This window comes from Melanostigma gelatinosum (genome assembly GCF_949748355.1).
Source record: "Melanostigma gelatinosum genome assembly, chromosome: 19".
NCBI lineage: Eukaryota > Metazoa > Chordata > Actinopteri > Perciformes > Zoarcidae > Melanostigma > Melanostigma gelatinosum.
The window spans coordinates 22,454,621-22,480,032 of record NC_136652.1 but is presented as its reverse complement, the minus strand read 5'-3'; the positions used below and the strand labels follow the sequence as shown (position 1 = coordinate 22,480,032).

General features: G+C 44.7%; 2 protein-coding genes across 3 annotated transcripts; one reads left to right on the top strand and one right to left on the bottom strand.

The window, feature by feature from the left end:
• Positions 1-495: 495 nt before the first annotated feature.
• Positions 496-15,558, bottom strand: cep43 (centrosomal protein 43). Of its 2 annotated transcripts, XM_079290722.1 has the most exons (18): positions 15,421-15,558; positions 13,561-13,614; positions 13,249-13,303; positions 12,485-12,573; positions 12,266-12,385; positions 11,244-11,300; positions 11,083-11,153; positions 10,150-10,211; positions 9,971-10,032; positions 9,835-9,891; positions 6,911-7,113; positions 6,335-6,409; positions 5,124-5,165; positions 4,654-4,772; positions 4,284-4,346; positions 3,794-3,827; positions 3,560-3,647; positions 496-655 (listed from the first exon to the last, which is right to left on the bottom strand). In XM_079290722.1, exons 1-18 carry the CDS (start codon positions 15,502-15,504, stop codon positions 575-577), a joined length of 1,416 nt encoding a protein of 471 aa, XP_079146848.1. In that variant the 5' UTR covers positions 15,505-15,558; the 3' UTR covers positions 496-574. The 2 variants fall into 2 exon arrangements, with proteins under 2 accessions (XP_079146848.1, XP_079146849.1); XM_079290723.1 differs by lacking the exon at positions 6,335-6,409.
• A 652-nt stretch (positions 15,559-16,210) lies between these two features.
• On the top strand, positions 16,211-25,078 carry mboat2b (membrane bound O-acyltransferase domain containing 2b). The gene is made up of 13 exons (XM_079290391.1): positions 16,211-16,413; positions 19,577-19,722; positions 20,895-20,972; positions 21,431-21,526; positions 21,614-21,669; positions 21,764-21,818; positions 22,116-22,287; positions 22,887-23,079; positions 23,181-23,284; positions 23,373-23,437; positions 23,797-23,929; positions 24,094-24,245; positions 24,627-25,078. The coding sequence occupies exons 1-13, from the start codon at positions 16,324-16,326 to the stop codon at positions 24,796-24,798; spliced, it is 1,512 nt and encodes a 503-aa protein (XP_079146517.1). The 5' UTR covers positions 16,211-16,323; the 3' UTR covers positions 24,799-25,078.
• The last annotated feature ends 334 nt before the right edge of the window (positions 25,079-25,412 follow it).

Here is a 25,412-nt window from a genome sequence, read left to right as displayed (position 1 = left end):
CTAAACACACATAAAATGCTGTCACACGGTAGAGAAACTACGTGCTCCGTGTCTAATGCAGCTCTTCGGGTTTTGCACCGGCTGCTGTCATGACGACATTAAATCAGGGGAGTGTCAATCATCAACATAAATGCTTTTCAATATGTTTTACATATCTTTAGTTCCTGCACAATGAGCATAATTCAGAAATGAAATGAGTTGTTTTAGATTGAGGAAACATTTTGAGGCGCCTGAGATCAAAGAGAATGAAATGCGTCTGAAACTTATGCAAATATAATTAGACAAGTTTCATAACGTCACACTTCTGGGTGAAAGAAATTACAAAACAGATTTTTGCATTTAAATTTAAACTGATGAGTGGAAAATGATAACGCTGCTGTTGAATTCAGTTCATGTTTTCATAAAGTCCTCCAGACTTCTTTCTATTATCTAAGATTAGAAACGTCACATCAAACCTACGTTCACCCTTCAACAACCTCACAGAGACACAAGACGTGAAATACAAATCCATTTATTATTAGAAGGCCTACACACTTCAATACGGAGGAGAAGGGAGAGGTGCATGATGGGAGGCTCAGGCCACCTCCTCCATGTAGTCGGCTCCGTGACTCTGACTGAGCTGAGAGACGCTCAGGTCCTGAGTGCTTTCATCAAACTGTAGAAGAAACAGCAACATGAGGCCAGGATGCAGCTTTAAAGAGACAGTACACGCTGGAGAGAGGGAGCGGGAGGAAGCGGGAGGGAGCAGGGAGGAAGCGGGAGACAGCAGGGAGGAAGCGGGAGACAGCAGGGAGGAAGCGGGAGAGAGCAGGGAGGAAGTGGGAGAGAGCGGGAGGAAGTTGGAGAGAGCAGGGAGGAAGCGGGAGACAGCAGGGAGGAAGCGGGAGGGAGCGGGAGGGAGCAGGGAGGAAGCGGGAGACAGCAGGGAGGAAGCGGGAGGGAGCGGGAGGGAGCAGGGAGGAAGCGGGAGACAGCAGGGAGGAAGTGGGAGAGAGCGGGAGGAAGTGGGAGAGAGCAGGGAGAGAGCAGGGAGGAAGCGGGAGACAGCAGGGAGGAAGCGGGAGACAGCAGGGAGGAAGTGGGAGACAGTGGGAGACAGCAGGGAGGAAGCGGGAGAGAGCAGGGAGGAAGCGGGAGAGAGCAGGGAGGAAGTGGGAGAGAGCGGGAGGAAGTTGGAGAGAGCAGGGAGGAAGTGGGAGAGAGCGGGAGGAAGTTGGAGAGAGCAGGGAGGAAGCGGGAGAGAGCAGGGAGGAAGCGGGAGAGAGCAGGGAGGAAGTGGGAGGAAGTTGGAGAGAGCAGGGAGGAAGTGGGAGAGAGCGGGAGGAAGTGGGAGAGATCAGGGAGGAAGCGGGAGAGAGCAGGGAGGAAGCCGGAGAGAGCGGCAAGAAGCGGGAGAGAGCAAGGAGGAAGCGGGAGAGAGCGGCAGGAAGCGGGAGAGAGCAGGGAGGAAGTGGGAGAGAGCGGCAGGAAGCGGGAGAGAACAGGGAGGAAGTGGGAGAGAGCAGGGAGGAAGTGGGAGAGAGCGGGGAGGAAGTGGGAGAGAGCAGGGAGGAAGCGGGAGAGAGCAGGGAGGAAGCGGGAGAGAGCAGGGAGGAAGTTGGATAGAGCGGCAGGAAGCGGGAGAGAGCAGGGAGGAAGGGGGAGAGAACAGGGAGGAAGCGGGAGAGAACAGGGAGGAAGCGGGAGAGAGCAGGGAGGAAGTGGGAGAGAGCAGGGAGGAAGTGGGAGAGAGCAGGGAGGAAGTTGGAGAGAGTAGGAGGAAGTGGGAGAGAGCAGGGAGGAAGCAGGAGAGAGCAGGGAGGAAGTGGGAGAGAGCAGGGAGGAAGTGGGAGACAGCAGGGAGGAAGCGGGTGAGAGCGACAGGAAGCGGGAGAGAGCAGGGAGAGAGCAGGGAGGAAGCGGGAGAGAGCAGGGAGGAAGCGGGAGACAGCAGGGAGGAAGCGGGAGACAGCAGGGAGGAAGCGGGAGACAGCAGGGAGGAAGCGGGAGACAGTGGGAGACAGCAGGGAGGAAGCAGGAGAGAGCAGGGAGGAAGTGGGAGAGAGCGGGAGGAAGTGGGAGAGAGCAGGGAGGAAGCGGGAGAGAACAGGGAGGAAGCGGGAGAGAGCAGGGAGGAAGCGGGAGAGAGCAGGGAGGAAGCGGGAGACAGCAGGGAGGAAGCGGGAGAGAGCAGGGAGGAAGTGGGAGAGAGCAGGGAGGAAGCGGGAGAGAGCAGCAGGAAGCGGGAGAGAGCAGGGAGGAAGTGGGAGAGAGCAGGGAGGAAGTGGGAGAGAGCAGCAGGAAGCGGGAGAGAGCAGGGAGGAAGCGGGAGACAGCAGGGAGGAAGCGGGAGAGAGCAGGGAGGAAGCGGGAGAGAGCAGGGAGGAAGTGGGAGAGAGCGGGAGGAAGTTGGAGAGAGTGGGAGGAAGTGGGAGAGAGCAGGGAGGAAGCGGGAGAGAACAGGGAGGAAGCGGGAGAGAGCAGGGAGGAAGCGGGAGAGAGCAGGGAGGAAGTGGGAGAGAGCGGGAGGAAGTGGGAGAGATCAGGGAGGAAGTGGGAGAGAGCAGGGAGGAAGCGGGAGAGAGCGGCAGGAAGCGGGAGAGAGCAGGGAGGAAGTGGGAGAGAGCAGGGAGTGTTGAAGAAAATCATCATATAACTGTGAATTGAACTCGAATTGAACTGAACACAAGTTACATAACGTGTTATTCTGGTTCTCAGCATCGTTTTTGGGAAATGACAATGAGGGCCAGACAAAAAGTCCGTACATGGAGCTGTGTTCTGACCCTTGATTCAACAGACTGGTTTGATTGGTGGAACGTAGCAAAAGGGGGCGTGAATTTTGACTATAAGAGTGATCTGTGAAGAACAGTGCATTGGGAGTAGTTTTCAATATGCTGAACTTGTTGATGTTGGCTTGTTCTTATTAAAACACTACCCGCTGGTTGGCAACTCCAGTTGACCCTCTGTCCTCGTCACTTTGCCACGACAGGAGGAAGTGGGAGAGAGCAGCAGGAAGCGGGAGAGAGCAGGGAGGAAGTCGGAGAGAGCGGGAGGAAGTCGGAGAGAGCGGGAGGTAGCGGGAGAGAGCAGGGAGGAAGCGGGAGAGAGCGGGAGGAAGCGGGAGAGAGCAGGGAGGAAGCCGGAGAGAGCGGGAGGGAGCAGGGAGGAAGCGGGAGAGAGCAGGGAGGAAGTGGGAGGAAGCGGGAGGAAGCGAGAGAGAGCAGGGAGGAAGCCGGAGAGAGCGGGAGGAAGCGGGAGGGAGCAGGGAGGAAGCGAGAGAGAGCAGGGAGGAAGCGGGAGAGAGCGTGAGAGAGCGGGAGGGAGCAGGGAGGAAGCGGGAGAGAGCAGGGAGGAAGTGGGAGGAAGCGGGAGGAAGCGGGAGAGAGCAGGGAGGAAGCCGGAGAGAGCGGGAGGGAGCGGGAGAGAGCAGGGAGGAAGTGGGAGGAAGCGAGAGAGAGCAGGGAGGAAGCGGGAGAGAGCGGGAGAGAGCAGGGAGGAAGTGGGAGGAAGCGAGAGAGAGCAGGGAGGAGGTCGGAGAGAGCGGGAGGAAGCAGGAGGAAGCGGGAGGAAGCGGGCTCACCTTGTCGCTGACGTCGGGCCCCTCGATGGAGACTTCCTCGATCTCCTCCCTGATACTGAGCTCGCTCTTCGAGAAGTCCGACCGATGGCTGCAACAAACACATCAACATCAATCTGTTCTGCTAAATAAACCTGCAGAGTTAATTATACGTCACAGTTTATTTTACAGCACATGAACACAAACCACAGAAACCACAGAAACCACAGAAGAAGAGTTAAACACAGTCGGTCTCACCTGTTGAAGTCGTCGTCGTATTCGACGTCGTCGTCTGTGAAACGTTTGAAAAAAGAAACATTGTGAATCCCCAGAAAAGATCAAACGATGCAACTCTTTGCAGACGACACTCTTCTCTTACTAACAGAAACAAGTCGTGGTTATGTTCAAAGTGGCTCCAGATGTAATTCAAACTCTATTTATAGTTTAAGTTGTTATATTTTTGTGATTTTCCAGCTGTTGTTTTTGTCATAAATACTTTCACACAGAACTCAAATATCAGGTCGCGATGAAGCGGCCTAATATTTATTTCGGATCGAGGTCGATTTTTCTGAGCTTTTGCAGCTCAGATCAGATCCACTGCTTCCTGCTTACCTTTCACAATAAAAGCTGGAAAACGTAAAAATACAGAGAAGCATTTAAAAGGCGATGGTTGCCGATGTTTACTTGCTGGTTTCTTCTACTTGTTTTGTGGCGTAAACAAACTTAGCTGTGGTGGTTTGAATCATACCTAAATGTAGAGATCCGGTTTTATCGTTGGGGGCCTTTGAGTCTCTGAACCCTCTGGAGGCTCCTGCAGGACCAAACACAGCAACCAGAGGTTCATCCTGCTCCACTGGTGTTTTATACACAGTATACTCCTGCTCTCCAGAGGAGAAACCCTTCACATTGTAGTTTACCCTCAGGACAAACATTTAGTCGCCCTCCTCCTCAGACTGTAGTGAATCACCGTTTAAGCTAACGTTAGCTCCAACAGCCGCTTCTATGCTCATTTGCATGTTGACGACATCATCGTGCATCGTTTGCATGAAGCTTCGTGGTCGTGTTGCTGACTGAAATACAGTTTAACATTAACGTTACTGTTGAAGAGTTGAACTGACCGTTCCTGCTGTGGCTCTGCTCTGAGGTGCTGCTTCCTCCTCCTGGTCCTGGTCCTGGTCTCGGGGTCTCTGACAGGGACCCTGCTGGACTCCCTCTGGTCCCGGAGGACTCCACCTTCCTAGAATACAGGATGAAGACTGAGGTCAAGAGGGACACGACAAACAGACGAATGGATCTGAGTCCCCATGGAAGGACTTCTACTTGAATAAAGACACGCGGACACAGAGTATTCCAATAAATACTGATCAACACTTGCATGAGGTCATTTAACTCTTCATTTATTGTTACCTAGTAATAAATAATAAAATGTATTGACAGTGCAACATGGGAAATTCAATATCAATGTTTAGTCTTATCAGGCTCTGCCTTTTAGAACTACAGTTCCCATGATGCTTTGCTTGTTTCTATGCAGTCACAGTGAAAACTGTCTTTGTCCTTTATGGATGTGTGTTTGATGCCTGAAGCTCACCTGAGCTCAGAGCGATGATCCTCAGCAGGTAGGACAGATAGACTGAGACCAGAGAGACAGAGACAGAGTGGACAAAGACAATAAGGGACAATGATGATGAAAGTCTCGTCCTCGCTTTCCACAAACATGGTTTCTGTAGAAAAAGTCCACTTCTAATGAACGTCCTTACGTTCCAAATATGTTCCTCACATTCTCTATGAAACGTCCTCACAGGACCAGGACCGTGTCCTCGCAGAGACAGAGGACCAGGACATTGTCCTCTCAGAGACAGAGGACCAGGACCGTGTCCTCTCAGAGACAGAGGACAAGGGCCGTGTCCTCACAGAGACAGAGGACAAGGACCGTGTCCTCTCAGAGACAGAGGACCAGGACCATGTCCTCACAGAGACAGAGGACAAGGACCTTGTCCTCTCAGAGACAGATGACCGTGTCCTCTCAGAGACAGAGGACCAGGACCGTGTCCTCACAGAGACAGAGGACCAGGACCGTGTCCTCTCAGAGACAGAGGACCAGGACCATGTCCTCGCAGAGACAGATGACCAGGACCGTGTCCTCACAGAGACAGAGGACAAGGACCGTGTCCTCACAGAGACAGAGGACAAGGACCCTGTCCTCACAGAGACAGAGGACCAGGACCGTGTCCTCTCAGAGACAGAGGACCAGGACCGTGTCCACTCAGAGACAGAGGACCAGGACCGTGTCCACTCATGCAGAACGCGGCCGGGATCAAACGTCTCTCGGGGACAGTTGAGTGGAGCCGCTGACTGTTTGACCCACTTCGTCCTCAGAGATCATGAATCTTTGATGAGGTCTGACTCGGTTGCACTTGTCCTCTGAGACGTCTCACTGATCTCCCACAAAGTCAAACACGGTTTACATCACACGGTCAGCTGAGCAGCTTTGGATTCAGCCTCCCGATGACATCACACGTTAGCTGATGACATCACAGTTTATAATAATAATAATAATACTGGTAATAAAAGGGGTATTCTGCATAATGAATACTTCTACTTGTGACACTTGAAGTACATGTTGCTGATAAATATTATGAAACAGAGTATTTCATGTTGTAGTATTGCTACGCTTACTTCAGTATAGATCTAAGTACTACCAAACAGAGGTAGAAGTATTTAAACCCGTCTGATGAGTACTGAAGACGTTAAGTGTTCAGACTACGTCTGTCCAAAGGTCATGTGGACGTAAACACTCACTCGCTGAGGCTTCTGTCTCTCCTCATGGGGGACACAACCGGGACAGAGAGACACGCCTCCCTCAGGGGGACGTCACTGCAAGGTGAGGAGGGGGGACACTCAGGTATGGGAAGGTAAGGAGGACAGGTAGAGAGGACAGGTAAAGACAGAAGGACAGGTAGGGAGGTCAAGTGAGGTTAGAGGGACAGGTAAGGAGGACAGGTGAGGTAGGTAGGACATAAGGACACAGGAAGAGGCAGTACAGGAGAAATATAAGGACATTAAAGACAAAGTAGGGACAAAAGACAGACAAAGACAGACATGACAGTGTAAGGACTGTAAAATAAAAGGGACAGGTAAGACAAGCTCAGAGGACAGACAGGAAACAGGGATTTAATCTGCTGTAGCAGAGATACGTTTATTTTAGAGTCTTTCCGCTAAGCTAAGCTAACTAGCTCCTCACAATCTTTCAAGTGTTTCTAGTGTTCATGTTGAGACAGTCTGGTCAGACTGAACTCATCCAATCACAGCTGACTACAGTGAGATGAGGTCCGGTGTTCCCTCTGGTGAGACAGGTCAAAGATAACATGTCCTCACCAGCCGTAGGTCTTCTGTGGTTTGGGCAGCGGGTCGTCAAAGAACGAATCCCCGTCCTCATGGTCCTCCTCCACCTCCAGGTCCAGGTCTAGATGCTCCCTCTCAAGGCCCACCGAGGGGGTCCTGTTGTGGGACGCCTCACCGAGTCTGGATCCAGAATGCTGGAGTTCTCCTTGACTCAGAGACACCACAGAGTCCAGGTCCTGAGGACACAGAGAAATTAGAGACCAGAAGTACTGACATTAAACCTGTAATGTTATAAATGAAGTACTGACATAAACCTGTGATGTTATGAATGAAGTACTGACATAAACCTGTGATGTTATGAATGAAGTACTGACATAAACCTGATGTTATAAATGAAGGACTGACATTAAACCTGTGATGTTATAAATGAAGTACTGACATTAAACCTGTGATGTTATAAGTGAAGTACTGACATTAAACCTGTGATGTTATAAATGAAGTACTGACATTAAACCTGTGATGTTAGAAGTGAAGTACTGACACTACAACTGATGTTAGAAGTGAAGTACAGACATAAACCTGTGATGTTAGAAGTTAAGTACTGACACTAAAAATGTGATGTTATGAATGAAGTACTGACATCAACCTGTGATGTTATGAATGAAGTACTGACATTAAACCTGTGATGTTATGAATGAAGTACTGACATTAAACATGTGATGTTAGAAGTGAAGTACTGACACTAAACCTGTGATGTCATAAATGAAGTACTGACATTACAGCTGTGATGTTATAAATTAAGTACTGACATAAAACATGTGATGTTATAAATTAAGTACTGACATTAAACCTGTGATGTTATAAATGAAGTAGTGACATTAAACATGTGATGTTAGAAGTGAAGTACTGACACTAAACCTGTGATGTTAGAAGTGAAGTACTGACACTAAACCTGTGATGTTATAAATGAAGAACTGACATAAACCTGTGATGTTAGAAGTGAAGTACTGACAATAAACCTGTGATATTATAAATGAAGTACTGACATTAAACCTGTGATGTCAGAAGTGAAGTACTGACATTAACCCTGTGATGTTATAAATGAAGTACTGACATTAAACCTGTGATGTTATAAATTAAGTACTGACATAAACCTGTGATGTTAGAAATGAAGTACTGACATTAAACCTGTGATGTTATAAATGAAGTACTGACATTAAACCTGTGATGTTATAAGTGAAGTACCGACATTAAACCTGTGATGTTATAAATGAAGTACTGACATAAACCTGTGATGTTATAAATGAAGTACTGACATTAAACCTGTGATGTTATCAATGAAGTACTGACATTAAACCTGTGATGTTATCAATGAAGTACTGACATTAAACCTGTGATGTTATAAGTGAAGTACTGACATTAAACCTGTGATGTTATCAATGAAGTACTGACATTAAACCTGTGATGTTATCAATGAAGTACTGACATTAAACCTGTGATGTTATCAATGAAGTACTGACATTAAACCTGTGATGTTATAAGTGAAGTACTGACATTAAACCTGTGATGTTATCAATGAAGTACTGACATTAAACCTGTGATGTTATAAGTGAAGTACTGACATAAACCTGTGATGTTATAAGTGAAGTACTGACATAAACCTGTGATGTTATAAGTGAAGTACTGACATTAAACCTGTGATGTTATCAATGAAGTACTGACATTAAACCTGTGATGTTATCAATGAAGTACTGACATTAAACCTGTGATGTTATAAGTGAAGTACTGACATTAAACCTGTGATGTTATCAATGAAGTACTGACATTAAACCTGTGATGTTATCAATGAAGTACTGACATTAAACCTGTGATGTTATAAGTGAAGTACTGACATTAAACCTGTGATGTTATCAATGAAGTACTGACATTAAACCTGTGATGTTATAAGTGAAGTACTGACATAAACCTGTGATGTTATAAGTGAAGTACTGACATTAAACCTGTGATGTTATCAATGAAGTACTGACATTAAACCTGTGATGTTATAAGTGAAGTACTGACATAAACCTGTGATGTTATAAGTGAAGTACTGACATTAAACCTGTGATTTATCAATGAAGTACTGACATTAAACCTGTGATGTTATCAATGAAGTACTGACATTAAACCTGTGATGTTATAAGTGAAGTACTGACATTAAACCTGTGATGTTATCAATGAAGTACTGACATTAAACCTGTGATGTTATAAGTGAAGTACTGACATTAAACCTGTGATATTATAAGTGAAGTACTGACATAAACCTGTGATGATATAAGTCAAGTACTGACATAAACCTGTGATGTTATAAGTGAAGTACTGACATTAAACCTGTGATGTTATAAGTGAAGTACTGACATTAAACCTGTGATGTTATCAATGAAGTACTGACATTAAACCTGTGATGTTATAAGTGAAGTACTGACATTAAACCTGTGAAATTATAAGTGAAGTACTGACATAAACCTGTGAAATTATAAGTGAAGTACTGACATAAACCTGTGATGTTATAAGTGAAGTACTGACATTAAACCTGTGATGTTATAAATGAAGTACTGACACTAACCCTGTGATGTTATGCAACGCTGATTACCGTAATATGTGTGGCACTAAATAATACTTAAGTAATTCGTTAACTAATATTAAGTTCGATAGATGCTTATTTGAACTACTGTTTTCAATAAAGTGGAAGAAAAAAAGATGGACGGTGCATTAATCTGAGAACGGAAGCATTTAGATTGTCTCTAAACAGCTCTCAACATGGCGACGGAGAGCCAGCGGCTCATAGCTAACGGTGCTAACGGTGCTAACGATGCTAACGGTGTTGGCCTGAGGGGGAACAGGAGGATGGGGTGTTTTACTCATCCTTGGTGAAGCACAGAGATCTTTCAGACCTTCTCCAGGTGAAGTAAACTCACCTTACTGACGGAGCTGATCTTCTCCTCAGGAAGAACACCTTCAGAGTCCTGAACCACCTGAAGAAGAAGGACGTCACATGAACTCATTGCTGAGGACAGTTTGAGCTCTTTAAATTCTGACTGCCTGTGAACTCACCACAGCTCTGCACTGGGAGAAGAGGCGCTTGTAGAATCCCACAAACACCTGGAAGTCTACAGCTGAGAAACAAAGCACATGAAACAGGTAATTATAGGACATTATCTTATGTTGTTATTCCTCACGTGAAACTGAGATATGTAAACATCAGATATGATTGACAGGATGTGTATTCTTACTGGTGGAGAAGCTCTGGTCTGCAGCTCTGAGCTCATCAGTGATGAAGCGCTCCAACATGTTCCTGCAGAACACGTATTCACTCATTTATATAATGATATATAATATATATAATATAGTAATATATACAATAATACATAATATCTAATATATATAATGTATAATACATATAATAATAAAATAATAATGACTCGTATGTCATCGTTGCATCTCATGAGCAGAGAAGAAACTATCAGGGCTGAAACATTTTAATTCTAAACTTCTTCATGACTTGTGTTTAAAGTTTGTTCACAGAATCAGATAAACATCAGGATATCACATCACACCACACTACACTACACTACACTACACTCATTACATTATATTATTATTACATTACACTCATTACATTACATTATATTATATCATTATTACATTACATTATATTACATTATATTATATTATATTATTATTACATTACATTATATTACATTATATTATATTATTATTACATTACACTCCATTACATTACATTATATTATATCATTATTACATTACATTATATTACATTATATTATATTATTATTACATTACACTCCATTACATTACATTATATTATATCATTATTACATTACATTATATTACATTATATTATATTATATTATTATTACATTACACTCCATTTCATTATATTATATTATTATTACATTACATTACATTACATTATATTATATTATATTATTATTACATTACATTACACTCGGGACTCGTGTGATTCAAACAATTCCAATAAACAGATTATTCACAACATGTTTTTAATCTAAATAAACATTCAATTCATTGGTCCGCTGAGGCAGCAACGAGCAAGTGTGTGTGAGTGTGAGTGTGAGTGTGTGTGTGTGTGTGTGTGTGTGTGCGCGTGCGTACGTGTGTGTGTGTGCGTGCGTGTGTCCTACTTGTTCAGACTGGGGAACAGATCTGTGAAGACGTTCTTCAGATCTTCTCTTCTAACCGAGCCGCTCCCGTCCTGAAGGACGACAACACATCAACCTCAACAGAGCAGGCTGTGATTGGCCAGAAACCGATGACATCACACACACACAGGTGTGACGCTCACCTTGTCATAGAAGTCAAACTTCTTCCGAGTGACTGAGATCTGTTTCTGAGACGGTTCCTACGAAAAGACATAAAAACACGATAGAAGAAGAAAACATTAAACAAGCTACTACTTCTACTTTCTAGTAGTATTAGTAGTAGTACTAGCAGTAGTAGTACTAGTAGTGGTAGTAGTAGTAGTAGTACTAGTAGTGGTAGCAGTACTAGTAGTGGTAGCAGTAGTAGTACTAGTAGTAGTAGAGTAGTAGTACTCGTAGTGGTAGCAGTAGTAGTACTAGTAGTGGTAGCAGTAGTAGTAGTAGTAGTAGTACTGGTAGTGGTAGCAGTAGTAGTAGTAGTAGTACTGGTAGTGGTAGCAGTAGTAGTACTAGTAGTAGCAGTAGTAGTACTAGTAGTGGTAGCAGTAGTAGTACAAGTAGTAGTAGCAGCAGTACTAGTAGTAGTAGCAGTAGTAGTACTAGTAGTAGTAGCAGTACTAGTAGTAGTAGCAGTAGTAGTACTAGTAGTAGTAGTACTAGTAGTGGTAGCAGTAGTAGTACTAGTAGTAGTACTAGTAGTAGTAGCAGTAGTAGTACTGGTAGTGGTAGCAGTAGTAGTACTAGTAGTAGCAGTAGTAGTACTAGTAGTGGTAGCAGTAGTAGTACAAGTAGTAGTAGCAGTAGTAGCAGTAGTAGTAGCAGTAGTAGTACTAGTAGTAGTATCAGTACTAGTAGTAGTAGCAGTAGTAGTACTAGTAGTAGTAGTACTAGTAGTAGTAGCAGTAGTAGTACTAGTAGTGGTAGCAGTAGTCGTACTAGTAGTAGTAGCAGTAGTCGTACTAGTAGTAGTAGCAGTAGTAGTACTAGTAGTAGTAGCAGTAGTCGTACTAGTAGTAGTAGCAGTAGTAGTACTAGTAGTGGTAGCAGTAGTAGTACTAGTAGTAGTAGCAGTAGTCGTACTAGTAGTAGTAGCAGTAGTAGTACTGTGACTCTGAGCTTCAACAGTAGACACATAGACAGACAGATTCATGTCCTCATGTCTCACCTCAGAGGGTTTGTGTCGTCCTCTCACCAGCTCCAGCAGCAGAGGACAGTTCCTGTTCACCTCGGACTCTGACAGACACAGATCTCTGCAGACCAGGTCCCGACTGTCCAGACTGTTGAGCTGTTTGGAGGACAGAGGACAGAAGACAGTGAGACAGAGACCAGACCCTGAGACCAAACCCTGACTCAGACTCTGGTCTCCCGGTCCTCACCGACTCACCGAGTTGATCTCCGGCTGGAACACCGCCAGGCTGAAGTCCAGGTTGAAGACCTGCAGGAAGTCCACGATGAGACCGGCCACCAGACGTCCTGCAGAGGGACGACTCATAATTCATCTCTAATATCTGTTTCATATTCATGTGAAAACATCTCCTTCAAACAATGTTATCATATAATGCCAGTACTCATGTTCACTGAGCAGAGCCTGAAGGCATCATAATGTAACTGACGTGAACCTCCGTTGGTTAGCCGTTAGCGGTGCTGCTAACGTTGCTGCTAACGTTGCTTGCTCTCCTCTGATTGGTTGTTTACAATGAAACATGATCAGAGACTAGAAACACATGTTCTACTGAGTCAGTAACACTTTATTTACACTCTGATGGTTAACGTTACACTGACCCCGCCCACTCTCAGCCGTCCAATCAGATGTGGAGGATTTGATTTGACTGATGATCTGATTCTACTGGGACCAGAAGTCAGAATCACTCATTATTGATTGTTTTCTCCATGAATACAAATATTATGTTCACTTTCACCTTTACATGAAATATTCATATTAAAGAAACGGAGAGAAGATTCAACGAGTCAACGTGTTGCATGTTTGCTGTAAAACAACAATCTGAATGTTTCTACCTTTAAATTATACCAGAGAAGAAGAAGTTGCTGCTGTTTGCAGGATCACAGCTCCCCCATGTGGTGACAAACAGGAAGTACAAGTGAACGCTCCACTGAGCAGGTTCATCAGATGAACGATCAGCGACTCACCGTCTCTGCTGTTCAGACACTTCTTCAGGTTCTCGTTGATCAAAGGACTCTTGTTCTGAGAGAAACAGAAGATAAAGTGAAACATCAGGGTGTGGATCTTCATCACATCACCATGGATACAGAGTTTAATGTGGAACCACGTGGTGGTTCCACATTAAACTCGTCACTCGTGAAAAGTACTTTATTGAGATGAAAGAGTCAGTTTGTTCCCATCGTGATGTCACCATGACATCATCACGACATCATGATTCTATTGAACGACGATCAATCGTGATATTTAATTTATCTCCAAACAGAAACATGAACCTTCACCTCCAGCTTGTCCTGCTCCTCCATGGCCAGGAACACTGCTGCCCTCATCTCTGCCTGCAGGAGGAACACAGACCAACCACCAACGAAGAAGTTCAGATCAGTTCAGTTTAACGGTCAACAACAAACACACGGACCGTCATCAAGTGTAGTTTTTTCACACAATACTTCTTAAAATACCTTCAAAGAAACTTCTTCCAGTCCAGTAAAGTAAAACTTAAAGCTCTAAATAAATCTCTTTATTCGGACGGTCAGCAGTCGTTTAAACTCGTATTGTTTTGTTTCTCTGATTTATAAAAGAAATGATGATTCATGAGAGAAGTACTAAGTAAAAGTACTAATACCACAGTGTAGAAATACTCTGAAGTACAAGTACTGTATTCAGGATCTTACTTAAGTACAAAAGTATCAGCATCAAGGTATACTGAAAGTACTAAAGATAAAAGTATTTATTACATAGAACAATATACATAAAATCATAGTATTATAATTATTGACGTGTTGGTTATTTACTTTATTATGGAGCTTCATCCACAACACGAGTTTTGATCGTTTGAAACATTGAAACATGCATCAAAGTTTTAAAAAAAATTCTAAATGTTCTGGAATTGTTTTGAATGAAATATTTATTTTCATTTTTCACTTTCATGTGTTTTGATATTTGAGCTCTTATATTTTCACTTTCAGACTTTTGTCCCCGATCTGGCGCGGGGGCGTGGCATCAGCTGAGAGGGGCGTGGCATAATTAGTGACAGTGCAACAAAGAAGACTGAGGACCGTCCTCGACCACGTTGCCTTCAGGTAACGTGGGCACCGCGAGAATTATGACTCAACACTTTCTATAGACCATATTCACGTGAATGCAGTAAAAAGATTGACGGCGGTGACAAAGTTGTGTTTCAGACTCTACTTGGCACGAATCGCAGCATAAGAGCAATAAGCCGACGGGGACGATTGGGGAAATGTGGCATACGGAAGACCGCTTGCCCGGTGTGGCGCCGGGGTCCGGTCTTCTCGGAGTCGGATTGTTTGGGAATGCAGCCCAAAGTGGGCGGTAAACTCCATCTACGGCTAAATACCGGCACAAGACCGACAGTCAACAAGTACCTGAAGGGAAAGTGAAGACGGTGTGAAACCGCTGAGAGGTAAACGGATCCGTGGGGGATTCCACTCGGGTCTGTGACTCCCCTGGTCAGGGGGTCTAACGCGAGTGAGAGGGTGACGCAAACACAGTGAAACAATGAAAGTGAGGGCCGTCGGGGAGGTGGAGCGTGAGTTTGTGCGATAGGACCCGAAAGATGGTGAAGTACGTCTGGGCAGGGCGAAGCCAGAGGGAACTCTGGTGGAGGCGAATCGGTCGTCCGACCTGATATAGGGACCAAAGATGAATCCAACCAGTTGCTGGTTCCACTGCATTCACGTGAATATGGAGTATAGAAAGTGTTGTCACAATTCTCGCGGTCCCTACGTTACCTGAAGGCAACATGGTTGAGGAAGGTCCTCAGCCTTCTTTGTTATGCTGTCACTCATGATGCACGGCCCTCAGCTGATGCCACGCCAGATGAAAATAGAAGACCTCAAATATCAAAATATACATGAAAGTGAAAAATTTAAATAAACATTTTATTCAAAACAATTCCAGAAATTAATGAAAATGATGTTCAACAGAAAAACCTTTTCATTCACTTATTTTAATTTTAATACATTGATGTGTTTTTCAATGTTTAAGACCAAAACTTGAACTTTCAGCTTCAAATGATCAAAACTCTGGGCCTGGATGTAGCTCCATGCTAACCCGTTGAGCTAACATTAGCCTAGCCTAGCATCGCCAGTTAACGGTACTTTTGACCGAGTGTTCCGGACCTTCAGCTTGTTGAGGACTCCGTTGTTCTCCAGGTTCTGGATCAGGAGGTCCCGCAGCTCGGTGTCGTCCTCTGTAGCCGACATGGTTAGCTGGAAGCTAACTGCTAACGACTAACTGGGCAACAGAACCAAAACAAACCACCCGGAAGTGTCTTCTTCTACTGTTTTTATTATCGTGTCAGAGAGCGCGACACCGCCACCTGCTGGACGGAGAGAGGAACTGAACAGAAATAGAAAGTGTGATTTTTATTCTTTAGAAATGATTCAATAAACTCAATAATGTAGATGATGTTCTATCTTTGTTATTGTAGGCACTACAATAACATTATATATCACTGGAAAATAAGCTCATGTTTTACATTCATATTTAATCTGAAATAATTACCAATACATTTTCTCAGAATACAAAACGATGTAATTTGGCACAAATTCTGTAGAAAATGAGAACGTATGTTTATGAATGCATCGTCTATTTATTTATATTATCCATTGTCTTCCACATCTCGACATAATTATTACACTAATTATTTAAACGTGATGGAAGAATGTCTCTACTTTATAGATAGAAACGTCATAAATATATGTTCAGGAAACCTGTAGAGAAACGTTTATTAGACAAGAAGAACAGAAAGAGAGGAGGAAGGAGAAGAGCAGAGGAGAATAAAAGAAGAGGAGGAGGAAGAGGAGGAAGGACCAGGAGAGATGGATGTGTGGGGAGAAGAAAGAGGGGGGCTCAGAGGGGGGGCAGACTGAGGAGGAGGAGGAACAGGAAGAAGAGGAGGAAGGAGCATCAGCAGCAGGACACACAGACGGACCGTCGGAGGATCACGGAGCCTCCACCGCCGCCTCTGAGCTGCTGCAGCCGGACACAGAAGCAGCAGACCCGGCCGCAGACACGGAGCCATGGCCGCTGAAGACAACCCATCCACGGCCTGCACCGGCTCCAGCCTGCTGCAGCCGGTCAGCGAGATCACCAACCTGCCGCTGGACCAGGTAAGATGCTCCACAGCAGCCGAGCCGCGGATCTCCGGTGGGTCCGGTGGGTCCGGTGGGTCTCTGACACACCGAGAAAAAAAGCGACGTGCACGGCAACAAAAAACGAGTCTGAGCGCGAAACCGAGCGGATCAGAGCGACGACGGGTTTAAAATGGATGGAGGCCTCGAACACACAGACAGACACACCTACACACACACACACACACACACACACACACACACACACACACACACACACACACACACACACACACACACACACACACACACACACACACACACACACACACACACACACAGTGAGGAACCTTAAACATTGTGTCGTCGGTGAGACGAGATGGCAGCTGGGTGGTGGTGTGTCTGATGAAGATGAAGATGAAGAGCAGGAGGATAAATCAGTGATCAGCTGGTTGACTCTGAGGTCATGATGCTCACAGGCCCAAATAATAATAATTACAAGAACAATGATCATTATAAAGATATGAATTTTGTTAACATGTAGTTAATATAAACCAGCTGTGTGTAAACCATCACAAACAATCAATACACATCATGAAATATATTCAATGAGAAGAAAATTACATTCATCAGATATTTCACTATTTTTAGGAGCTGGTTTCCAGACGTGATACATTTACTTCATTTGTCGGATGAAGTTTATAATGAAAGATTCTTAAACAATATAATCAGTGACGACCCCTCACATCTGTCTGGTGACCCTCTGGAGGGCCCAGCGCCTCAGGTTGGGACCAGCTGGACTGCACTGCTTTATAAATGGAGTACTTTTACATGAAAGTATCTGAATACTTCCTCCACACTGTAAACACAAAGTATCTGCTATATACGAGGTGTTTGTATAGATATGCATTAATACCAGAGCTGTAACTGATGATTAGTTTGATCACATGTCAAAGAGTGAAACATGTTTCAGTTCACTGAGAGAAGAAGGAAACGTCTGAACTTCAGAGGCTGAAGAGCACGTTTTGAGATTAAATGACTTGTTATTGGTTATTTATCTGCTGATTGATTCAACGTGATCGTTCTTTTACTTCAGAAGTAAGTCTGTCGTTGAACTCGTCTGTCGATGAACTCGTCTGTCGTTGAACTTGTCTGTTGTTTAACTCGTCTGTTGTTGAACTCATCTGTTGTTGAACTCGTCTGTTGTTTAACTCGTCTACTGTTGAACTCCTCTATTGTTGAACTTGTCTATTGTCCGTCGGTTGTTGAACTCGTCTATTGTTGAACACGTCTGTTGTTGAACCCGTCTGTTGTTGAACCTGTCTGTCGTTGAATTTGTCTATTGTCCGTCGGTTGTTTAACTTGTCTATTGTTGAACTCCTCTGTTGTCCGTCTGTCGTTGAAGTCGTCTGTCGTTGACCTCGTCTGTCGTTGAATTCGTCCATTGTCCGTCGGTTGTTTAACTTGTCTATTGTTGAACTCCTCTGTTGTCCGTCTGTCGTTTAAGTCGTCTGTCGTTGAACTCGTCTGTCGTTGAACTCGTCTATTGTCCGTCTGTCGTTTAAGTCGTCTGTCGTTGAACTCGTCTGTCGTTGAACTTGTCTATTGTCCGTCGGTTGTTGAATTTGCCTGTTGTTGAACTCTTCGGTTGTTGAACTCGTCTGTCGATGAACTCGACTGTTGAACTCGTCGGTTGTCCGTTGGTTGTTGAATGCGTCTATTGTTGAATGTGTCAGTTGTTGAACAAGTCTGTGGTTGAAATCGCCTGTGGTTGAACTCGTCGGTTGTTGAACTCATCTATTGTCTGTCGGTTGTTGAACTCGTCTATTGTTGAACTTGTCGGTTGTCCGTCTGTTGTTGGATTCATATGTCGATGAACTCGTCTGGTGTCCATTGGTTGTTGAACTCGTCTGTTGTTGAACTCATCTGTGGTTGAACTCGTCTGTGGTTGAACTCGTCTGTGGTTGAACTCGTCTGTTGTTGAACTCGTCTGTTGTTGAACTCGTCTGTCGTTGAACTCGTCTGTCGTTGAACTCCTCTATTGTTGAACTCCTCTATTGTTGAACTCCTCTATTGTTGAACTCGTCTGTTGTTGAACTCGTCTGTTGTTGAACTCCTCTATTGTTGAACTCCTCTATTGTTGAACTCCTCTATTGTTGAACTCGTCTGTTGTTGAACTCGTCTGTTGTTGAACTCCTCTGTTGTTGAACTCATCTGTTGTTGAACTCCTCTATTGTTGAACTCCTCTATTGTTGAACTCCTCTATTGTTGAACTCGTCTGTTGTTGAACTCGTCTGTTGTTGAACTCCTCTATTGTTGAACTCCTCTATTGTTGAACTCCTCTGTTGTTGAACTCGTCAGTTGTTGAACTCGTATATTGTTGAACTCGTCAGTTGTTGAACTCGTCTGTTGTTGAACTCGTCTGTTGTTGAACTCGTCAGTTGTTGAACTCGTCAGTTGTTGAACTCGTCTGTTGTTGAACTCGTCTGTTGTTGAATTCCTCTATTGTTGAACTTGTCTGTTGTTGAACTTGTCTGTTGTTGAACTCGTCTGTTGTTGAACTCCTCTATTGTTGAACTCGTCAGTTGTTGAACTCGTCTGTTGTTGAACTCGTCTGTTGTTGAACTCCTCTATTGTTGAACTTGTCTGTTGTTGAACTCGTCTATTGTTGAACTCGTCAGTTGTTGAACTCGTCAGTTGTTGAACTCGTCTGTTATTGAACTCGTCTGTTGTTGAACGCCTCTATTGTTGAACTCGTCAGTGGTTGAACTCGTCTATTGTTGAACTCGTCTGTTGTTGAACGTGTCAGTTGTTGAACTCGTCTGTTGTTGAACGCGTCTGTTGTTGAACTCGTCTGTTGTTGAACTCCTCTATTGGTGAACTCGTCTGTTGTTGAACTCGTCTGTGTTGCTTCAGACAGCAGACGCAGGAGGAAATACTCTAACCGCTCAGTTTACACAACGTTCATTATTAATTCACACCAATAAGCGTTGCCTGTTTCACTTTACATCTGGATCAGATGTTACGCTGCTGATACACAAACTCTCAGGAGTCACTGTGTCAGCAGGGTGTGTGGTTCTGTTAGCTGTTAGCTGTTAGCCAAACACACAGTCCTCAACAATAACAAAGAACAACCTGTTTCCTCCTCTGTGTCTCTGGTCTCAGAGGTAATAAGACTCCTACCCTTCTCTCTGTCTGGCAGGTGAACTTTGTGGTGTGTCAGCTCTGTGCTTTGCTGTCGGCCTTCTGGTTTCGTCTCTTCCTTCATCCCAGTAAAACCAGTCCCTTCATCAGACACGTGGTGGCCACTTTACTGGGACTCTACTTCGCTCTCTTCTGCTTTGGCTGGTGAGACAGAAAAATAAAAATTTGATTTAAAGATACAGACACAATCAGACAGTTATTGTTAAATGAACAGTTTTAGAGGTATTATTTCATGAGGTAGAGTACAGGGCAGTGGTGGAGAAAGTATTCAGATACTTTACTTCAGTAATAGTATTACTGCCACGCTTTAAAAATACTCTGTGCTTTAGTAAAAGTACTGCTTTGAAAATGTTACTTTAAGTAAAAGTATATTTAACATTTAGTTAAAGGTGGAATGTAACTACGAACATTTACTCATGTACTATATTTAAATACAATTCATGGTACTTGTACTTCTTGTATTTCCATTATCTGCTACTTTATACTTCTACTACTTCTCAGAGGTAAATATTGTACTTTTAGTGCACTACATTTATCTGACAGCTTTTTATATGTATATATATATATATATATAAATATTTGCTTACTTTGGTACTTTAAGTGTATTTTGTTGCTGATACTATTGTACGTTTACTCAATAAACATTCAGAATGTCTTACTTTAATAATGTATTTGTATACTGTGGTATATCTACTTTTACTGCAGAACCTGATGTTAAATACTTTTAAATACTGGTTTAATGAAGATAGATGTTTGTTTTACTGTCGGGAGGTTTCCTGACATTTGATTGGTTCCCTGGTGTTTGATTGGTTCCCTGGTGTTTGATTGGTTCCCTGATGTTTGTTTGGTTCCCTGATGTTTGATTGGTTCCCTGGTGTTTGATTGGTTCCCTGATGTTTGATTGGTTCCCTGGTCTTTGATTGGTTCCCTGGTGTTTGATTGGTTCCCTGATGTTTGATTGGTTCCCTGGTGTTTGATTGGTTCCCTGGTGTTTGATTGGTTCCCTGATGTTTGTTTGGTTCCCTGATGTTTGATTGGTTCCCTGATATTTGATTGGTTCCCTGGTGTTTGATTGGTTCCCTGATGTTTGATTGGTTCCCTGATGTTTGATTGGTTCCCTGGTGTTTGATTGGTTCCCTGGTGTTTGATTGGTTCCCTGATGTTTGATTGGTTCCCTGATGTTTGATTGGTTCCCTGGTGTTTGATTGGTTCCCTGGTGTTTGATTGGTTCCCTGGTGTTTGACTGGTTCCCTGGTGTTTGATTGGTTCCCTGGTGTTTGATTGGTTCCCTGACATTTGGTTTCCTGTGTGTTCAGGTACGCCCTTCACTTCCTGCTTCAGAGTGGACTCACCTACGGCATCATGATCCTGACCGGAGTGGAACACATGCACAAGTGAGCTTTACAGAGTCCTCAAGTGGTGTTAGAGGTTTAACAGAAACCCAGTGCTGTTTGGAGGATCGGGTTCAGTGTTCAGGTCTTTCTACCACATCTCATGGCCTTCTTCAGGATGAAGACTGTCTCTGTTCAGAGATGATCTCTGGTGTCAGACCTGAACATCCTCCTTGATCTTTACCTGGTCCTCCACTAAGTCTTGGTCCGTGATCTTTGACCCTGGTCCTCCATTGAGTCCCGGTCCGTGACCAGTAGCAGCTGCACTGGAGCAGCTGCAGGTTCGGGATCTTGCTCAGGGGCACATCAGTGGTAGCAGTGAGGAACCAGTTCAGGAATCAAACCAGTGACCTTCAGTGGGTAGTTGTGGCTGTAATGGACTCTGCAGCCTGTAGGGGGGGGGCGCTACCAGAACCTCATCTGGACCTGATGAAGGTTAACGAGGATCTCTGTGTTTTCAGATACTGCCTCTTGGTGGCTCTCAGCTACCTGAGTCTGTGTCAGATCACTCGAGTCTACGTCTTCGACTACGGGATGTACTCCGCCGACTTCACAGGGTGAGACACGCCTCCTTCTGTCTGTCTGTCTGTATGTCTGCTCGTCCACACTGACGTCCCGATGGCTTCTCTGTGTTCTCTCTGCAGCCCCATGATGGTGATCACTCAGAAGATCACCAGTCTGGCCTTTGAGATCCATGACGGTGAGACAACGAGGCTCTCAGAGTTGTTGGAAGGTTCATGTTTAAAGCTTTTATTCATATATATATATATATATTTGTGTTTTTCCTCGTACAGGGATGGCACGAAAAGAGGAAAGTCTGACTCCGGGACAGAAGATTTTGGCGATAAGGTTTGTTTGTAGATTGTAGTTTCTCGCTCACCTCCCAGTGTAGAGACCAGAACCTTACTTACTAGTGGGGCGACTGTGGTAAGTGGAGAGCAGGGCCGTCAGTGGTTCGATCCCCGGCTCCGGCTCTGCTAATTGCATGTCGATGTGTCCTTGAGCAAGACACTTTACCCCAAAATGTCTCCCGTAGCTGTGCCTATGTGTATGAATGTGATAGAATCTGAATTGTAAGTCGCTTTGGATAAAAGCGTCTGCTAAATGACTGTAATGTAATGTACTGGTCTGTGTGTGTGTCCACAGGAGGATGCCCAGTCTGCTGGAGTACTTCAGCTACAACTGTAACTTCATGGGGATCCTCGCCGGACCCACCAGCTCCTACAACGACTACATCGCCTTCATCGAGGGGGACCCCCGTCGCCATAGAGACCAGGAGGCCGACAGAAAGCTGAGGCAGAGCGAGCCCTCGCCAAACGTACATAATAATATTATAATAAAGACATTTAAATAGGACTGTTTCTGAGTTTCTAAAAAGGATTTTATGACGATGAGGAGGGATGTTGAGAATATTGGATATCAGTCGATACCAATTGACCCTTCGCTAAGTCCCGCCCCTCAAACGCAGACTAGCCAATCACAGCGAAGCATCATCTCTGACCAGGAGCTCTGCTCCATAGACTCTCATCAATGGTTCCAGATGTTCTTCATGTTCAGGTTGTTTTAGTGGATTGGAAGCTAATCGTGTTCTATTTTTGGAAAATAAGACAATATGTCTTCAGGGAGTGCAGTTAGTGACAGTGTGGGATCCATGGTAACAGCAGCAGGGGGCGGGGCTTTGCAAAGGGTCAATTCCGATTGTAAAAGCTCAGCGCACACTCAAGCTACAAACTAAAATTCAGATTTCGTGGAGGAACAGTAACATCATCTGCATAGCGACTGATTTTGTACAGTCTGAATGTCTTCAATGAAATGTTAAAAAGAGAGAGACAGACACAGACAGACAGACGGACAGAGAGACAGAGAGGACGTTACTGTTCCCGAAGTCTAGTCAACTAGAACCGTGTGTCTCCTCAGACCGAGGTCGTCCGTAAAGTGGCCACCTCCTTCTTCTGCCTCCTGGTGTTCCTCTCGGTGTGTAAAGTTTTCCCCGTGGAGCGGAACATCGACGACGACTTCATCGCCACCATGCCGTTCTACGCCCAGGTGGTCTACCTGTACCTGTCCATGCTGACCACCAGACCCAAGTACTACTTTGTCTGGACGCTCGGTGGGTGTCTCACCTTTCTTCTTCTTCTAATCTGTTGTTAACCTCAGACAGACTGTCTAAACTGTCTCACCTTTCTTCTTCTTCTCTATTGTTGACCTCAGCTGATGCCATCAACAACGCCGCCGGCTTCGGTTTTAACGGCTACGACAGCGACGGCTCTCCTCGCTGGGACCTCATCTCCAACCTGAGGATCCTGAACATCGAGGTCTGGACTCGACTCTCCACGTTTAACCTGAAGCTGCTCCGGATGTTTATTTCTACTAAACTGTTGACTTTCTCTGTTTCTCTTCCAGTTAGCCACCAGCTTCAAAGTGTTCCTCGACAACTGGAACATTCAGACAGCTCACTGGCTCAAAAGGTATGAACGCATTCTGTCTCTATTAGTTTAATGTTCATCTACAGTAGAGCCACAGGGTGTCGGTCAGATGGACGGCAGTACAAATCTGTAAAATATATACCTCTTGAACTCTTGGTTTTCTTTTTAAATTTCCGTTTAAAACCCTCCTTTTGTTTAACACTCATCGTTTTAGCTCAACTCTTATTTAAGCTATACGAGACAGCTAGCTTTAGGGTACTGCCTGAGGACGAGCACACTGGGAACAAACTGTATTTTACTTTCTGTATTTTATTCAAACACATCACTCACAGTCACACAAGTCTCTGCGTGGACTGCTGCCGCTGCTGGTGGTTCTGTAACCTCTGACCTCTGGTTGACAGGGTGTGTTACGAGCGATGTCCCTACCACCGGACGGCAGCCACCTTCATCCTGTCAGCCATGTGGCACGGCGCTTATCCGGGCTACTACCTCACCTTCCTCACCGGCATCGTCATTACGCTGGCTGCTAGAGCGGTGAGCTGTCCCTGTTAACTGCTAGCTGTTAGCTTGTAATGCTGCTCAGTAACTGTTAGCTGTTAGCTTGTAATCGTGCTAGCTTACTGTTAGCTCTTAGCTTGTAATCGTGCTAGCTGTTAGCTGGTGATGAGTCCACTAACTGTAACGTTTTAATCTCTCAGGTCCGACACAACGTTCGGCCTCACTTCCTGCAGTCACCCACCCACAAGCTGGTCTATGATGTCATCACGTGGGCAGCCACTCAGATCGCCATCTGCTACACAGTGGTGCCTTTTGTCCTTCTGTCCGTCGGCCCGTCCATCAAGTTCTACAGGTCCGTAATCAGTCAGGTTTAACTCAGGTTTAACTTTGAGCCAGTCGGGTTTAACTCAAGTTTAACTTTGAGACAGTCAGGTTTCAATCTGGTTTAACTTTGAGACAGTCAGGTTTAACTCAAGTTTAACGTTGAGCAATTCAGATTTAAATCAGGTTTAACTTTGAGCTCGTCAGGTCAGCTTTAGTCCATCGTTGAGGAAACTTCACGTCATATAATGCTGTTTACTACAAACGTACCTCAACTCTGGAAAACTATTCAGTGTGTAAAAACACTGAATCTCTTCCTTTAGCTGTTCGATGGTGTGAAGTCGTGAGAATCGAGATCTCAGACGTGGTGTTAGATCTGAACTCTCTTCACCATGTTCCCTCCTCCCTGCAGGTCCTGGTACTTCAGCCTCCACATCGGCTGCGTTCTGCTGGCCGTGGCGCTGCCGGTCAAACCGAGACATCTCCGCCTCAAAGACCGGCAGAAGAACCTTCACCAGGAGCCGGTCCAGCACCACCCGGAGGCTACAGACAGCAACTGCAGTCAGAAGGAAAAAAACACATGAGACCAGAGGACAAGAGAAACAATCATGTCTGCAACATTGTATTTCCATAAACTTGTATAGAAAGAAGAGGAGGTGAACCACATCAAACGGAACCTTTCCTCCTGTCTCGGTACTAAAACACGATGGTTCATGACAGCAAGTTTAAAATACTGTATTATTTGGATTCACAGGATGACCCTGAATATTTGCAGATCTGAGTTTGTAGGATACTTGACGTGGTTTGACTGCCGGGACTCAAACACAAGGTTATTTTTTGGGCCGGGTGGCAGCTTCAGGTTAATGTGCAATGATGGAAGATAGGGTACATATATACATATATATATATATATATATATATATATATATATATGTATATATGTACACATGGAGCAGCTGTCCTGAAGTGTCATGGCCGCCCTCTCCGGTCAGAAAGCTGCTGATTGAATGAATGAAAAGGATGAAGAGGAAAATGACTGAACGGAAGATTTTAACGAGTACAGGAATGAAAAGATATAGTCCAGTAAAGAATCTCCACCACATTCCTCCCAGACCGTCTGACTCATCGTGTTATAATCTATTAAACCACAACTTCGCAGTACTCATAGAATTTATAGTTTGGAGAAAAGTGCCAATGA

Bases quoted from the DNA above. Each gene is read 5' to 3' on its own strand.
- cep43 (XM_079290722.1), bottom strand. From the start codon at position 15,504: ATGTCGGCTACAGAGGACGACACCGAGCTGCGGGACCTCCTGATCCAG. The intron at 13,304-13,560 runs GTGAAGGTTCAT...TGTTTCTCTCAG, and splicing joins AGGAGCAGGACAAGCTGGAG to AACAAGAGTCCTTTGATCAA. The intron at 3,648-3,793 runs GTGAGACCGACT...TGTTTGTTGCAG, and splicing joins TACGACGACGACTTCAACAG to CCATCGGTCGGACTTCTCGA.
- mboat2b (XM_079290391.1), top strand. From the start codon at position 16,324: ATGGCCGCTGAAGACAACCCATCCACGGCCTGCACCGGCTCCAGCCTG. The intron at 23,080-23,180 runs GTGGGTGTCTCA...TGTTGACCTCAG, and splicing joins CTACTTTGTCTGGACGCTCG to CTGATGCCATCAACAACGCC. The intron at 23,930-24,093 runs GTGAGCTGTCCC...TTAATCTCTCAG, and splicing joins TTACGCTGGCTGCTAGAGCG to GTCCGACACAACGTTCGGCC.